The sequence below is a fragment of the Haemorhous mexicanus genome, chromosome 17 (genome assembly GCF_027477595.1).
Source record: "Haemorhous mexicanus isolate bHaeMex1 chromosome 17, bHaeMex1.pri, whole genome shotgun sequence".
Classification (NCBI taxonomy): Eukaryota; Metazoa; Chordata; class Aves; order Passeriformes; family Fringillidae; genus Haemorhous; species Haemorhous mexicanus.
The window spans coordinates 15,512,291-15,528,336 of record NC_082357.1 but is presented as its reverse complement, the minus strand read 5'-3'; the positions used below and the strand labels follow the sequence as shown (position 1 = coordinate 15,528,336).

The following is a 16,046-nucleotide window of genomic DNA, read 5'->3' as shown; positions in this document are numbered from 1 at the left end:
AATCACTGCCTGCACGAGTGACCCCTGGGTGCTGGCAGCAGGGCAGGGGCTGAGCCAGTGCCACTCTGTGTGTGCCACAAGGGGTACAGCAGCCAGGCTGTGTCCCCGGGAGCTGACAGGGCAGCACCACCCCTGCGTTTTGTTCTTCAAAGAAAGGGCAGTGCCGACTTCATTGTGGAGCTTCAAAGGCGTAATCCCAGCTCCTCTTTAAAGAGGAAGCAAAGTTTACAATGTGCTGCAGGGCTGCAGTTCCGCCCCGGGCTCCCTGAGCCGCTGAGGAAGGAGCAGATCAGCGCTGGGTCCATGGCAAACCAAGTTTATTACTGACATTACAGTGTACATATGGGTTTGCAGTGCTGCTGCCAGCCTTAGACTTTATTGATTTTTCTTTTCCAAGTTAAATGTACAGGAACTGAATAATTGCTACTGAGCTACAACAAGATGTCAGGAATGCAGTAATGCTTCAACCAGGAGCAGTTTCCTCGGACTAACAGATTAAGGTTTGCAATCTCACCAACACGGGGTTGCACACCTGATTTCTTTTGATCCACATTCAACACTACACAAGGTTTTTTTTTTCTTCCCCCCCTCAACTCCAGCAGTCTGGGATGAGAAGTGGGGTGCTGACACCAGGTCTGTGCTCTCTGATGTCACCAGGGTGTCCTGGCACTGCTCTGCCCTGCCCGGCCCGGGCGCTGCCGGGGTTTGGCGACGCGGGCACAGCATGGGAAAGAGGGGCTCCTTCCAAACACTACCCAGAGAGAAGACAGCATTTAGGGGGCCAAAAAGAGAGCAGGTAGCTTGAAGTGGGATGGGGAAGAGGTGTCTTGTTAATGGCAGAGCCCCGAGGGGCGGCAGCCTCTCCACATCCCCCATCACCCCCACGTCCTGTCTCGTCACCCACAGCCAAACACCTGCACCAGTTCCTCTCCAAAGTCATTATTTTCGACCTGTCCAGCCCATCGACAATCCTAAGAGATAACTTTCATAAAGAGAACTCATCTCCTTCACCCCTGAGGCTCTCCACACTCTCCTGCCAGCAGCATAAGGCCACGGGCACCAGCGGCTGCCCAGGGGAGCCAAACACCCTGTGCTGAGCCCCAGCCCACTGCTGAGGAGAGCAGAGGATGGCATAAGGCACCTTTGAGCTCCACCATTTGGAAATCCCTGAGGAAATCCGTGCAGAGCCGTTCCCACACCCACAGCACGCTGCCCAGCCAAGGGTTCCACCCCAGAGGGGCTGGAGTGAGGCAGGGCACAGCCTGCTGACCACTGCTGCCTGCCCTCAGCTGGGAAAAGGGGCTTGGTGCCCCCAGTCCCTTCCCACAGCAGGGCTGGGATCCTGCTGGGGCAGGGCAGGGAGTGGGGCAGCCCCAGCCCCTGCCCTGGTCACCCAGCTCTGCTCCCTGGGAGCTGCAGCTCAGCTGAGTCACCTCCACTGCCACAGCCAGAGGCAGCACTGGGGCTGAAATGGACTGAAATGAGCTGAGATGACTTCACCTGTAGTGCTCTGAAGATACACTCTGAGGGGCTTTGGAGGAGGCCAGGGGTGCTGCCCACCCCATCCCACCAGAGCCTGCTCCACCTGCAGCCCCAGGGACACCCCACAGCTTCAGAGGATGTCCTTCCCACGGTGACACTCCTGGGCTGGGGACACCAAACCCAGCCCAGGTGGGGCCTGCACCAGCCCCAGCTGGAGCTGCATCCCTGGGCTCCCCCCTGGCAGCAGAGCTGGTCACCCCCAGTGCCAGGTGTGTCCAGAGGGGCTCTGCAGCATCTCCTGGCTCTCCGTGCTCCATGGGGCAGGACTGGCCCTGCTCCTCCCTCCCCTGCCACATCCACGGCTGCAGGTAGGCAGGGCTGTGCCCTGGGGGTTGGGGTTTGCTTTTAAACCCCCCCTCTCCCCTCTGCAGAGCTGCTTGGGGTGAAAAATGGGCTTTTACTGCCTGGACAGGGGCTGCTGGTGAGGGGGAGGTTCCTAAACTAACTGGAAACACGTGGGACTTCATTAAAAAACAAACAAACAAAGAAAAAACCCAACAAAACAAATGTTTTGCTTCAATAGCAAAGCCAACGAACAATTTCCAGCCACAGTCCATTTTCCCATGGTGGGAGCAGCTCATGCTGGGCAGGGGGAGCTGGGGAGGGGGTTCCTGGCACCCCCACCATGAGCCATGAGATGTTTCCATCCACAGGGGCACAGAGCAGCCCACGGGGCTCAGTCTGGGACACCCACAAAGCCAAAACACCCCACATAAAAAGCCAAAAAAAAGAAGTAACAGAAGCCTAAATGCTGCAGGTAAGAAAGAAGAGTTAAAATTCTTCCAGTCCTTTCTCACAGGAACGGGGACGGCAGGCAGCCGAGCCAGGCTCAGAGCAAGCAAGAAAAGGAGCTTTGGTCACATTTTTCTTATGAGAATCGCTGGTGAGTAACAACAATAATAATAATAACAACAATAATAATAAAAAATAAAAATAAAAAGGGCTTTAAAATACGCCTTGTAAAAGCAACCAGTGAAGAGCAGAGCACAAAGCATCTCACGTGGACACCGCAGGACAGGGCGTGGGCACCTCAGCAAGGTCCGAGCTGGGCGGGAGGGGAGCAGCCAGCAGGGCTCAGAAATTGCTGAAAATCTCCCGTTTCTTGTTCCAGTCCATCTGCGGCGCTCGCTTCTTCACACGCTTGGCCCTCACCTTCTCCTTGGCCTCGGCGGCCGTGGGGCTCAGGCTCAGCCCACTCTCCTCAAACGGGTCCTTCTTGTCCGTGTCACCGTCCTGCAAGGGACAGAGCTGCCAGCACTGCCAGCACTGCCGTGCCCAAGGGACATCCCAGGGGCTGCAAACCCCCAGGATCACCAGCTGTGCCCCATGCCATGTGGCACTGCAGTGCCCAAGGGACATCCCAGGGGCTGCAATGCCCCAGGATCACCAGCTGTGCCCCATAACATGGCACTGCCGTGCCCAAGGGACATCCCAGGGGCTGGAAACCCCCAGGATCACCAGCTGTGCCCCAGGCCATGGCACTGCCATGCCCAAGGGACATCCCAGGGGCTGCAAACCCCCAGGATCACCAGCTGTGCCCCATGCCATGGCACTGCCATGCCCAAGGGACATCCCAGGGGCTGCAAACGCCCAGGATCACCAGCTGTGCCCCATGACATGGCACTGCAGTGCCCAAGGGACATCCCAGGGGCTGCAAACCCCCAGGATCACCAGCTGTGCCCCATGCCATGGCACTGCAGTGCCCAAGGGACATCACAGGGGCTGCAAACCCCCAGGATCACCAGCTGTGCCCCATAACATGGCACTGCCATGCCCAAGGGACATCCCAGGGGCTGCAAACCCCCAGGATCACCAGCTGTGCCCCAGGCCATGGCACTGCCATGCCCAAGGGACATCCCAGGGGCTGCAATGCCCCAGGATCACCAGCTGTGCCCCAGGCCATGGCACTGCCATGCCCAAGGGACATCCCCAGGCTGCAAACCCCCAGGATCACCAGCTGTGCCCCATGCCATGGCACTGCAGTGCCCAAGGGACATCCCAGGGGCTGCAAACCCCCAGGATCACCAGCTGTGCCCCATAACATGGCACTGCAGTGCCTAAGGGACATCACAGGGGCTGCAAACACCCAGGATCACCAGCTGTGCCCCAGGCCATGGCACTGCCATGCCCAAGGGACATCCCCAGGCTGCAAACCCCCAGGATCACCAGCTGTGCCCCATGCCATGGCACTGCAGTGCCCAAGGGACATCACAGGGGCTGCAAACCCCCAGGATCACCAGCTGTGCCCCAGGCCATGGCACTGCCATGCCCAAGGGACATCCCCAGGCTGCAAACCCCCAGGATCACCAGCTGTGCCCCATGACATGGCACTGCAGTGCCCAAGGGACATCCCCAGGCTGCAAACCCCCAGGATCACCAGCTGTGCCCGAGGCCATGGCACTGCAGTGCCCAAGGGACATCACAGGGGCTGCAAACCCCCAGGATCACCAGCTGTGCCCCATAACATGGCACTGCCATGCCCAAGGGACATCCCCAGGCTGCAAACCCCCAGGATCACCAGCTGTGCCCCATGACATGGCACTGCAGTGCCCAAGGGACATCCCTGAGGCTGCAAACCCCCAGGATCACCAGCTGTGCCCCATAACATGGCACTGCCATGCCCAAGGGACATCCCCAGGCTGCAAACCCCCAGGATCACCAGCTGTGCCCCATAACATGGCACTGCAGTGCCCAAGGGACATCCCCAGGCTGCAAACCCCCAGGATCACCAGCTGTGCCCCAGGCCATGGCACTGCAGTGCCCAAGGGACATCACAGAGGCTGCAAACCCCCAGGATCACCAGCTGTGCCCCATGCCATGGCACTGCAGTGCCCAAGGGACATCCCAGGGGCTGCAAACCCCCAGGATCACCAGCTGTGCCCCAGGCCTGTAGCCCCACGTTTCTCCTCACAGAGAAAAGCAATGCACATCTTCCCAAGAACATTTCTGGGGTTCACACTCTCTGAACCTCAGAGAGAGAAAACCCAATTCTCATCACATCACTTGCTGTGCCCGTGTTTGTGCCACAGCAGAATGCAGCATGGAGATTGTTTGCCCACAGTGCTGGGTTTGGATCCTTGGCTATCAGGGCCAGGGGTGTGTGTGTGTGTGTGTGTGGGTGTGTGTGTGTGTGAGTGTGTGTGTGTGTGCATGTGTGTGTGTGTGTGTTTGTGTCAGGACAGTGTGTGCAGAGCTGAGTGCTGGGCAGGCTCAGTTTAGATAGAATAATATAGAATAGAATACTGTATAGAATAATACAGTAGAATATAGTAATTAATAATATAATAGAATATAGTAATGAATAATATAGTAGAATAAAGTAATTAATAATAGAGTATAATAAAGTAATTAATAATAGAGTATAATAAAGTAATGAATAATATAGTAGAATAAAGTAATTAATAATATAGTAGAATATAGTAATGAATAATATAGTAGAATAAAGTAATTAATAATATAGTAGAATAAAGTAATTAATAATATCGTATAAAAAGTAATTAATAATATAGTATAAAAAAGTAATTAATAATAGAGTATGAGAAAGTAATTAATAATATAGTAGAATATAGTAATTAATAATATAGTAGAATAAAGTAATTAATAATATAGTAGAATAAAGGAATAGTATAGTAGAATAAAGTAATTAATAATATAGTATAATAAAGTAATAATATAGTAGAATAAAGTAATTAATAATATAGTAGAATATAGTAATTAATAATATAGTAGAATAAAGTAATTAATAATACAGTAGAATAAAGTAATTAATAATATAGTAGAATTAAATAATTAATATTATAATAGAATAAAGTAATTAATAATACAGTATAATAAAGTAATTAATAATATAGTAGAATAAAGTAATAATATAGTAGAATAAAGTAATTAATGATATAGTAGAATAAAATAATTAATAATATAATAGAATATAGTAATGAATAATATAGTAGAATAAAATAATAATATAGTAGAATAAAGTAATTAATAATACAGTAGAATAAAGTAATTAATAATATAGTAAAATAAAGTAATTAATAATATGGTATAAAAAGTAATTAATAATACAGTAGAATAAAGTAATTAATAATACAGTAGAATAAAGTAATTAATTAGCCTTCTGATACCAATGGAGCCAGGTGCACCATTCTCTCCCCTTTGCTGGGGGCATCCCAGTGCATCAACGCCATGCCCACCTTGTCACCTTGTCACCCAGGTGTTCCTCTGGGGACCCCAGCACCTCCCTGGCACCTCCAGGCCTCCACAACCCCTCCCAGGGAGGATTTCCTCCAGCTGCACAACAAGCAAGAGCCCAGGGAAGCCCCAGGCACTTTGCCTCCTGGCCAGGACAGCCCTGAGCAGCCCCCGGGTGTCTCCGTGGCAGGAGGGCTCCAGCAGAGCCCCTTTCCCAACCCCCCAGCCCAGGGACTCTGACTGCTGGGGCAGCCACCCTGCAGCAGCCCAAGGGTGCCTCGGGGGGACAACACAAGGCTCCCCAGAGGACAGGACACAGCCTGCATGTCCCGGGGCAGACCACTGCACCAGGACATGCATTATTCAGGGAGACTGGCAGATGGCAGGCGCCTGGCACAGCTGGTGCCCAGAGAGGCACCTGAGCACTCAGGGCGGGCACAGTGCTGCTCCCAAGGGTCCTGGGGCAGGGCACAGCAGGGCAGAGACCCCCCCTGGGGCACCTGCATGGAGACTTTGCTCTATTTATAGCAGAACCTTGTGCCAAAGATAAATTTCTGAGCACTTTGCAAATCCCTTTTCTTATTTCAAGAGGAAAACCCTGCTAAATTATTAACGCCTGAGAGTGCCAAACCATGCCTTGTGTTGACTTGTGGTTGCCACTTCACCTTGCCCAACAAGTTTTGCCCCTTTCCAGTGCTGAGCCAGACCACAGAAACCCCTTCAGCCCAGCCTGCCACCAAAACCAACTCCTCCCCTCCTTTAAACACTGTGATAAATTCACCGTGCTCCAAACGAAAAAAAAAAAAAATAATTGGCTTTTTTTGAATTTTAGCCTGTCTTGCTAGCAGCTCTTGAGCCTCACAGCTCTGTTCCTCACGGGTTCCCAGCCTTGCTGCAGCTCATCAGTGCAATTAGCTCAGATCCCAGATCCTGCAGACATCCCTTCACCCCCCAGACCACCCAAGCAGGACCCCCTGCCCAAGGAGCTGCCAGTGAACCCCCCCGTGCAGGGGATGAGAGGACAGCCTGGGTTTTGGTTGCTGGGGGGTACAAGAGAGCCCAAGTCTGGGAGCTAAACTGAATCCTCCTGCCCACAGCACTGTGGGGCAGGACTGCAGCCCCAGCCGGGCGTGGAGGGGACAGGAGGAGTTTGTTTGGGGTTTTACCTCAGATTCCTTCCCAGGGCTCTGCAGGTCGCTGTGAGATGAAGATGTGGATCCCCCATTCAGCTGGAGGGAAGGAAAATGTCAGTGTGGTCTGTGCCAGGCAGAGTTAGACACCAAAAACCCCCAGGGCTGGGCTGGAATGGAGCCTGCAGGGAGGGGATGCTCCTGCTGAGGGGACCCTGGGATCCCAGCAGAACCCCCCAGCCCCAACGGGGACACTGCAGCTCCCCCTCTCTCCCTGGCACCAAATGGGGCTGAAACTGGCCTTGCTCAGCCCTAAATTAAGCTGTGGTGGGCAGCAATTAAAGCAGGCAGCAGCAAAGCTGAGCTAAATGAGCCTTGGGGACTCGGGCATGCAGGCTCAGCTGGCACAGGGGGGAGCCAGGGACAGACCCTGATCCCTCCTGCCCACTCCCCCTCTCTCAGCCTCTCTGGGGCAGGTGGGGACTCACCTGGGTCTGTGCAGATCCATTTGTCATGGGCTGGGGTGGCACACCTGGACACAGTGAACACAGAGCACACAGTGAGCACCCTCAGCTGGGACTGCTGCCCCAGCAGCACCACCTGCACCCAGCCAGCCCCTCCTGCTCTGCCCACCCAGCCAGCTCATCCTGTCCCTTCACTCTGTGCTCCTTCCCAGCCCACACAAAAGCCTTTCCCCTCTCCCTGTGCCCTTCCAGACCCACATCCCTGCCAGACCCCCTGAATTCCCTCCCTTCCACCCTTTTGATCAGAGGAAAACCTGATCCATCACCTGCCAGGAGATGGACCAAGTAACCTCCTTCTACAGCCACTATCCTGCCCCTTTTTTCTTTTTTTTTTTTTTGACCATTAGTTTTTTTTCATAAATTCTTTAATCAAAAATCTTAAAAGTCAGCTCAAAAATCCTCACCCAAATCCCCACCACGGTGTTGCCCCAGCAGTGTCTGGCACACAACCCGCTCTCCAGGCACTCTGGAATTTTTTTTTTTTTTGCTCACTTCCAATGATTTGCTCTAACAATAGCCCACACAATGGCAAATTTTCTGCAGCTAAGCTGCCAGTCACCACGATCAAGTCACTGCCCCAGGCACGCCCGTGTCTCTGTCCCAGACTAACAGATGTGTTAATTAGGACAGGATTAATAACTGAATCATGTCAAGCATGGATGCTGTCCCTAGGGACTGACTGGGGGCTGCATCACTGCAGACTGCAGGGATTTCTGGGGCAAAGCAGAAGAATAAACCTAAATTGTGATTTTGAGAGTGTGCTGGTGCAAAAACCTCCCTGTGGCTTTGGGACCCTTGAATATTTATATGCCTAGAGTAGGATAAGCCCTGAGCCATGAGCATCAGCAGAGGCAGCTCACACAGATGTTTATGTCTCTGGTATTGTAAGTAGCTAAATTTTAAATTATTGAAATGAGAAGCTTCAGATGACAAGGAATAGAAAAGTGGGGCTGGGCTTCCAAACCAAATTAGCCATATCTAGAAATGCTAAATGTAAAAGCCACTCATCTGGTTAAAGGTTGGGGTGCTCAGGAGGAGCTGCAAGGCTTGGGAAGTGTCACTCTGAGGTCACAGCAGGTCAGTTCAAGAGGACAATGATTATCATCTCCTCTCACCCTGCAAGCAGCAGGATTTACCAGAGCCCTTTGGCACCTGGCAGGTGCCAGTCTCCTCAAACTCCTGCTCCCTGGGGAACGCAGGGCCTGGAGCCCCCAGCCCCCCTCCCAGGGCTCTGTCCCCTCCTGGAACAAGGGCTCCTTTGTGGCAGGGCCAGCAGCCAGCCCCTGCTCCTCCCGGAGCATCTGACACCCTGTGGCTCCCCAGCAGGGCCTGACCCACTTCTGGGGACAAACCTGCCCATTGAGCACCCCGGAGTCAGACAAGGAGCAGCTGTGCTGGGAACAGAGCTGCCCTTTGAGCAGGGCACGGGCCAGGCTGGGAGCTGCGTCCCCTCCCGAGCAGGGCAGGCTGGGCACTGCCTGAGCAGCTCTCCCTGCCAGGTTTCAGCAGCCAGGAGAGCATGTCCTGCCCCTGCCATGCCCTGATCAGCCGGCGTGGAGCCCTTCCCTCTGCACGGGGACTCTCCAGGGGCTCCTTCACTGGAGCAGAGAGCAACCAGGGAACCACAGAATGGAGTGGTTGGGGTTGGAAGGGAGCTTAAAGCTCACCCAGTCCCACCACGGGCAGGGACACCTTCTGTCACTTTGATTTTTTAAGATTTTTTAAGCCTTCTGATGTTTACATTCCTGTAACAAACTTTCTCACACACTTTCTGTCAATAACTCATTCTTTGGCATTCTTTGATGGAAGAAGAGAAATTTGATGGGCTGTTGGTTTGTCCAGTGCCATTGGAGAGGTGGCACTGTCACCCTCCAAGCCACTGTCACTTTTAGAAATCTATAAATGCTGGAGTCAGAAAACAAACGTTCCCTTTTCTTCCCCCTGAGGGCAGATTGTGTTTTGTGTCCTACAGTGACACCTCCCACCCGAGCAGCCCTGTCCAACCTGGCCTTGAAGGGTCCCCCAAACCCCAGCACACCTCAGTGCCTGGGGTGGGCAGCGAGCTCCAGAGTTCATTACTCACAGTCTAAAAGCACAAAGTGTTTTTTGGCTGGGGGAGGGTGGATCCTCACTATTTATAAATAGCTGGGTGGTGCTCAGGAAACTACTGAGGGATGAGGCAGGAGGGAAATGTGACTGTGCCTGTGATCCCACCCCTGAGTCACCCTGGGAAAGGGAGGCCTCACCTTTGCTGTGCTCCTCCGTGGGGGTCACCCCCAGCTTCTTGAAGTACTCGTCTGTCTCGGGGTCCACCACCAGGAGCCTGGCCTCGCTCTCCCTGGCCTTGATGTGGGACACCACCTCCGAGTGCCGCAGCCCCTCCACGTTTATCCCGTTCACCTGCACGGAGATGCCATCACAGCCCAGCCCACAGGGCTGCTCCTGCCTCCCAGACCCCCTCCTTCCCCGGGGGATGGCGTTTTCCTTTCTCTCTTCCTGCTGGGAGGACAGGAAGGCTTTTTCCTTCCCCCTCTCCAGCCAAGTCTCCTAAACCCCCCCAGAGCATCCTCCGTGTTACCTCCCGCCTCTGGCTGCATCCCAAACACATCCATGGGCAACCTCAGAGCCCAGGCTCCCCCCAGAACGCTCTGCCTGCCCTCTCTGGTGCTGCCAAGCCCAGCCTTCCCCCTGGATGTGCCCCAAATCTCAGGCTCTCCGTGGGCACAGTGGGCTGGGTGCACCCCCGTGTCCTGAGGCATCAGTGCCACCCTCCATCCCTCGGAGAGGAAAACCTGGGATTTTTGTGCCCCTGATGGGCGAGTCCCTGTGCCTGGGGTAGGGATTCATCCCTCCCTGCCCTGCCCTGCGAGCCAGGACCTCCAGGGAACCTGATCCCGATTGTCCCTGCGGCGCGGGGACAATGGTGACTCAGGACATTGTTCGGTGGCAATGAATCACCCTTTGTCCCACCGGGGACAGCCTCGGCACGACCCAGTGCTCCTCCTCATCCAAAGGGACGAGCAGAGCCTGGGCTCCACACTCTGGGATCCCCTCTGCAGGGAAGCAGGCTCCCCTGCTCCTCAGGGCAAGGGCTGGGCTGAGCAGAATCCCCTCCCAGGCTCTGCCCCTCATCCCAGGTGCTGCCAGCCCCAGCTGCCAGCTCACAGCCCTGCTCCATCCCTGGCCTGCCACTCCAGCTCACCCCAATCCATGCCAGGGCTGCTCTCCCCCCACCCTGGCACAGGCCTGGGGGGCATCAAATATTTATCCCAGCCCCAAAGAGCAGGCAGGGAGGGGATCAGGTTTCTGAGCTCAGCTGCTCACCCTGAGCTGCTTTGTGTGTGCCAGGCCCTGGGCCAAGCCCATCAATAAATAACACGACCCCTGGATGTGACACCAGGCAGGCAGTGCCACCCGTGCCCGCCCGGCCCCACGCTGCTCCCAGCATTAAACTTTCAGCTGCTGGGGAAGGACAGCAGCTCCCAGTGCCTGGGGAGTAATTCCTCATGGGGCTGGGGAGCAGGAGAGTGCTCTGCCCTCAGGATTTCCCCAGCTCACACTCTTCCAGGGTGCCAACCCCATTCCTGCTCTGAGCTGGCAGCGAGGGCCACGGCTCGGTCTCTGGGGGTGGTTTTGGGGTTCAGCCTCCTGGGGAACAGCCCAAGCAGGGGACATCCATGTGCTCCCACAGGGAAAGGGGGCATGGCTGCTGTGTGTGCCCAGACAGGCAGCTCTGGATGGGGGCACCTCCTCCTCCAGGAACACCACAGCACACAAGCCAAAGAGAGGGCAATTCCCAGCCCCTTCTCGGGCAAGAAGTGCTGTCCAGCACGTGGTAACCAGCAAGAGGCTTCCAAGAACACTTTCCCCTCATCTTTCATAATTTTGTGTCTTAAAATCTCTGCAAAGCCTTTTCCCCTGTGTTTCCCAGCATTCCCTGGCAGGGCATCAGCTCAGCTGGGCAGCACCAACCTGGCCTTATGCCCACAGCCACCTGCCCGACCCTCCCTGGTGCCAGCCAGGGCCAGCACAGCACCCTGGGGACACGGGTGGCCTTGGCAGTGCTGGGGAACGGCAGGACTCAGCAGTCTTGGAGGGTTTTTCCAGCCTAAAAACAATTCCAAGTTTCTACTCTGCAATCCTGCCCAGAGCTCCCAAATGGAGGAGAGGAGGGAGCACAGAGCCGGGGCAGCCCCGCCAGCCCTGGCACTCCAATTAGAGCAGCACAGGGGGTTCAGATGGGGAAGGTGACGGGCTGGGGGGTGTCCCAGCCTGCCCAGGGTCCCACCCGTGCTGCTGCCCCCCGTTGTTACCTCCACCAGGCGGTCCTGGGGCCGCAGCCCTGCCCGGGCTGCCGGCGAGTCGGGATCCACGGAGCGGATGAACTGCCCCGGCCGGGACTTCTCGCTGTGCAGGTTGAAGCCGTAGCCATTGGGGCCTTTCTTCAGGTGGCACAGGCGTGGGCACAGCTCCTTCTGCCCGTTTAGGTCCTGCTTCATGGAGGAGAGGGTGGGGGAGACGAGGCACGGCGGTGAGTGGATGGCTTTGGGGCGGCTCCCGGCAGATGTGACCGTGAGCAGAGCCCCGAGGAAGCGCCGTCCCCGTCCTCAGCGTGGGGACAGGGGAACAAATGGATTTCCTCTCATTGAGTCTATTTTCGAAACCCAATTGTCCAAAACCACTCCAGAAAAATGAAAACAAAACAAAAAATGCATTTCCTTCAGCAGGAGTGGCTCAGATTCATCCACCCATAGGCTGGGACCCCTCCCCTCCCAAACCCGGCAGGGGCCAAGCCCCAGCCCCGGGCACGGAGGAACCAAGGCCCAGCTGAGCTTTGGCCAGGCCCTCCCAGACCTGGGATTAACCTCAGACAGGTATTTAAGGCAGAGCCACTCCCTCGGCCTCGGTGACACCAGCATCACCCGCTGGTGCCATCATCCCAGTCCCTCCTCCTGGGAGGGGATGAACCCGAACATCCAAGAGCTCCCTGAGGCTGGGGGAGGCTGAGCTGGGCAGGATGAACAGCACAGGGGCACAGCAGGAGCTCAGTGCCTCTCCCCATGCCATGGAGAATGCTTTAAGGCTCCTCAGGGCAGCCAGGGAGCAACAGCTCCTGGTTTTCTCCAGGTCTTCAGGACCCACTCCATTCCCAGCAGGAGCCCTCGTGGCAGGCAGCTCCAGCTTGTGGCACAGCACCACAGCCCTGCCAGAGGCACCTCGGAGATCCAGGGTGCTCATTTGTTCATTCTCACCCAGGCTTTAAGGAAAACATCCCCCCTGGATGAGTTTGAGCCTTCCCTCAGCAGGAGCACCACGGCTCCCCTCCTGCCCATGGAGAGGATTGGTCTGGGATCACACTCACAGGGAAATCTCTCACAGCCTCTCCCTCCAAATTAAAAATCCAGGCAGCAATTTCCTCCTCCTTTCCCCCTGGTCAAAAGGCACCATGAAACACCAAACCCCCAACTCCCTCATCCCCTCAAGGAGGGGTTTTACAGAGGAGAACAAGGTGGGGCCACACAGGATCTACCAGGGATCCCTGTGCTGGGGGATGGGATTTGCATGGAATTCCAGATGGGGTGGAAGGGACCTCACAGATCACCTTGTTCCAGCCCCCTGCCATGGCAGGGACACCTCCCACTGCCCCAGGCTGCTCCCAGCCCTGTCCAGCCTGGCCTGGGACACTGCCAGGGATCCAGCCCTAGCTGCTCTGGGAATTCTGGCTGTGGCTGCAATGCCCAGGGGGACAGACACAGATCAGGGCTCAGCACCAGCCCGACCCCAGCATCCAGGAAGGATCAGGGATGCAAAATGCCCAGCCACAGACACAGAATGGCTCAGCAGGGAAGAACCAGGGAGGGCCATCCAAGTGCAATCTCCCTGCTCAAGCAGAATTCCCCAGAGCCCAGCACTCAGGACTGAGTCTTTCCTCTGGCACAGCAGGGGCACCTTGACCACCAAATTCCTCAAGAACTGCTCTCACACCAGGAATCTCACACAAGGGTCACCACCAGCAGTGCCCTTCACAGGCAGGGGGGCACACTCAAAACTGCTCCTGAATTTTACAGAGATTCCCTCAGTTTTTCATTAAAAACCAGCTCGTGGTGCTGACATCCAACCCCAGATGGGTTCATCAAGGGCAAAAACGATGATACCAGTGGCAGCCCCAAGCAGGATGGGGCTCCAAGCCCCTCCTCCACCTGCTCACACCAGGGCAGCCCTGCAGCCCCATCCTCCCCCTGTGCACCCTGAACCCTGCTGCACTTTTCCCACGGCCCCAGAGCAGGCAGCTCACCCTATCTGCAAACATTTCCAGCCTGCCTGGGAGCTCTTCAAGCACTGGGGAAAACAGGAAATGATTCAACTCCAGTGACCTTAAAGGACACACGGGGCTCTGTGTGCAGGACAAGGGGAGCGCCTCTGGGGTCACCAAAGTGCAGCTGGCATCACCAAAACCCACCTGGCATCACCTAGTCGGGTTTAAAAAAGACCTTCTAAAGCCTTTTTCCTCCTGCTCCATCCCTACAGGGCCAGAGCTCCTGCAGCAGTGTGAAAACACAGAGAAATCACTGAGAATCCCCCAAAAATCTGGGCTGGAGGTGCTGTGCCAGCGTGGGGGTCCCTTGGGGACACCTGGCAGGGTCAGTCCCTCCTCCTCCAGGGATCAGCAGTGAAATCAAATCACTCACTGAACAGAGGGAAAAGCTTCACTGCAGGATGGCCTGGCTGGGAGCTGCTGGCTCGTGCCACGTCCTGCGTGGGCTCCTGCTGCTCCCAGCCTCCAACCTAAGGCCCTTAACTGGAATGAATCCAAAACATTTATTTTTAAATACACACATATAAAAACTAATCCCAATTCAGCATCTGTTCTGGGCAGAAATCCTGGGGGGGAAAACTGCTTATCCTCCTGCAGAGATGATCGGGGCTTTTGCTGGGCTCTTAAACCTCCCAGCAAACACAATCCTTGGCTGCTGGAAAAAACAGCTCTCGGAGCTGAGCTCTGCAAAGCCCCTCTCTGGGATTAAGAGGGGCTGAGCCTCCCCCAGCCCTGCTCACAGCCCCAGCAGTGCCAGGAGCTGCTGCCTCTCCTGCCAGCTCTGCTCCCTGCCAGCCTTCCCCTGCTTGTGCTCTGGGCAGAAATTTCCCCAGCTCCCAGGGGGATTTGGCCTCTGTGAAACCCGAGTTTCCCGGGAAGAGCAGCGTTCCCGGGGCTTCCCAGGGTCCTGCTGCAGGAGGGCTCCGGGGGTGGCTGCTCTGCTTCCCCCCTCCTCTCGCAAAGGATCGAGTTACATCCCCATGCACGCTGCAAAGCAACTAAATTCAGCTCCACTTTTTGGGCTCACAAAGCCAAAAATTGCCCACGCATCAAAAAAAAAAAAAAAAAGAAGAAGAAAAAAAAAAACCAAACCAAAAAAAACCCCACCAAACCAAAAAACCCTGCAAAATGAAGATTTTGCCAAAAAAAAAAAAAAAAACAACACCTGCAAAATGAAGATTTTGAAAAAAAAAACCAAAAACTGCAAAATGACGATTTTGCAAAAAAAAAACCCAAAAAAAACCAACCTGCAAAATTAAGATTTTGCCCAAAAAAACCAACCTGCAAAATGAAGATTTTTGCCCAAAACAACCCTTCAAAATGAAGATTTTGCCCAAAAAAAAAAAAAATCCTGCAAAATGAAGATTTTTGCCCAAAAAAACCCCTGCAAAATGAAGATTTTGCCAAAAAAAAAGCAAAACTCCTGCAAAATGAAGACTTTACCCAAAAAACCCCTTCAAAATGAAGATTTTGCCAAAAAAAAAAACCCTTCAAAATGAAGATTTTTGCCCAAAAAAAATCCCTTCAAAAGGAAGATTTTGCCCAAAAAAAACCCTGCAAAATGAAGATTTTTGCCCAAGAAACCCCTTCAAAATGAAGATTTTTGCCAAAAAAAACCCTTCAAAATGAAGATTTTGCCAAAAAAACCCTGCAAAATGAAGATTTTTTTTTTTCTTTTCCCCAGGAGCCCAGGCACGTCCAGTGGCACGCTCCATCCCTGCCTGTGCCGTGCCCAGGGGTGTCTGTGCAGGTAAATGCTGCCTGCAGGTGAAGTGCACTCACACCCAGCCCTGGAGCTGCAGCCTGGGCCAAAGCTGCTGCATTTTCCAAGGAAAAGGTCTTGGAAGCTCAGCTCAAGCTGCTCCATTTAAAAATGCACAAACAAGACATTAAATAACAATGAAAGGCTTGCAGAAAAAATTTAAAAAAACTGATTGGGTGTTGCCAGCTCTCACAATCTCATGGCAACTCTTTGCAGCATCTGATTTTTCATTTCCCTTGGAGTTTCCAGCTCTGCTGATGGGAACTGGGGTCCCTCAGGGACACCCCAGGCTCAGGGGGTCACCTGGGGCTCCCCAAGGTGCCCCCTGGCCCATAGGTGCCCCAGCCCTGGCTCTGTGCCCCCCCTGCAGTGACCAGGGGGCTGGTGTCACCAATGTCACCAGCTCTGATTAACGAGGGGCTCCACACCATTAATTGGCACTGGCAGCCTCCAGGAAGGCAGAATCCCCTCCCAGAAGCAGCCAAGGGAGCCAAAATCCCCTCCTGGGTTTGAGGGGCAGCAGAGCAGCCCCCAGGCTCTGCCATCCAACCCACCTGGCCCTACAAAAACCCCTCCCCAGC

General features: G+C 54.5%; 1 protein-coding gene across 5 annotated transcripts in view; it reads right to left on the bottom strand.

Annotated features, from left to right (window-relative positions):
- Nucleotides 1-300: 300 nt before the first annotated feature.
- The window catches only part of NHERF2 (NHERF family PDZ scaffold protein 2), a 37,073-nt gene continuing 21,327 nt past the window's right edge, over nucleotides 301-16,046 (bottom strand). For 3 of the 5 annotated variants that reach the window (XM_059862117.1, XM_059862119.1, XM_059862120.1), the window contains exons 3-7: nucleotides 11,701-11,880; nucleotides 9,634-9,787; nucleotides 7,352-7,395; nucleotides 6,900-6,962; nucleotides 301-2,775 (exon numbers count right to left, since the gene is read on the bottom strand). In XM_059862117.1, the coding sequence (XP_059718100.1) occupies nucleotides 2,617-2,775; nucleotides 6,900-6,962; nucleotides 7,352-7,395; nucleotides 9,634-9,787; nucleotides 11,701-11,880 (600 nt within the window). In that variant the 3' untranslated portion in view covers nucleotides 301-2,616. The remainder of the gene's footprint in view (nucleotides 2,776-6,899; nucleotides 6,963-7,351; nucleotides 7,396-9,633; nucleotides 9,788-11,700; nucleotides 11,881-16,046) is intronic. The other 2 variants (XM_059862118.1, XM_059862121.1) reach the window with 1 other exon arrangement.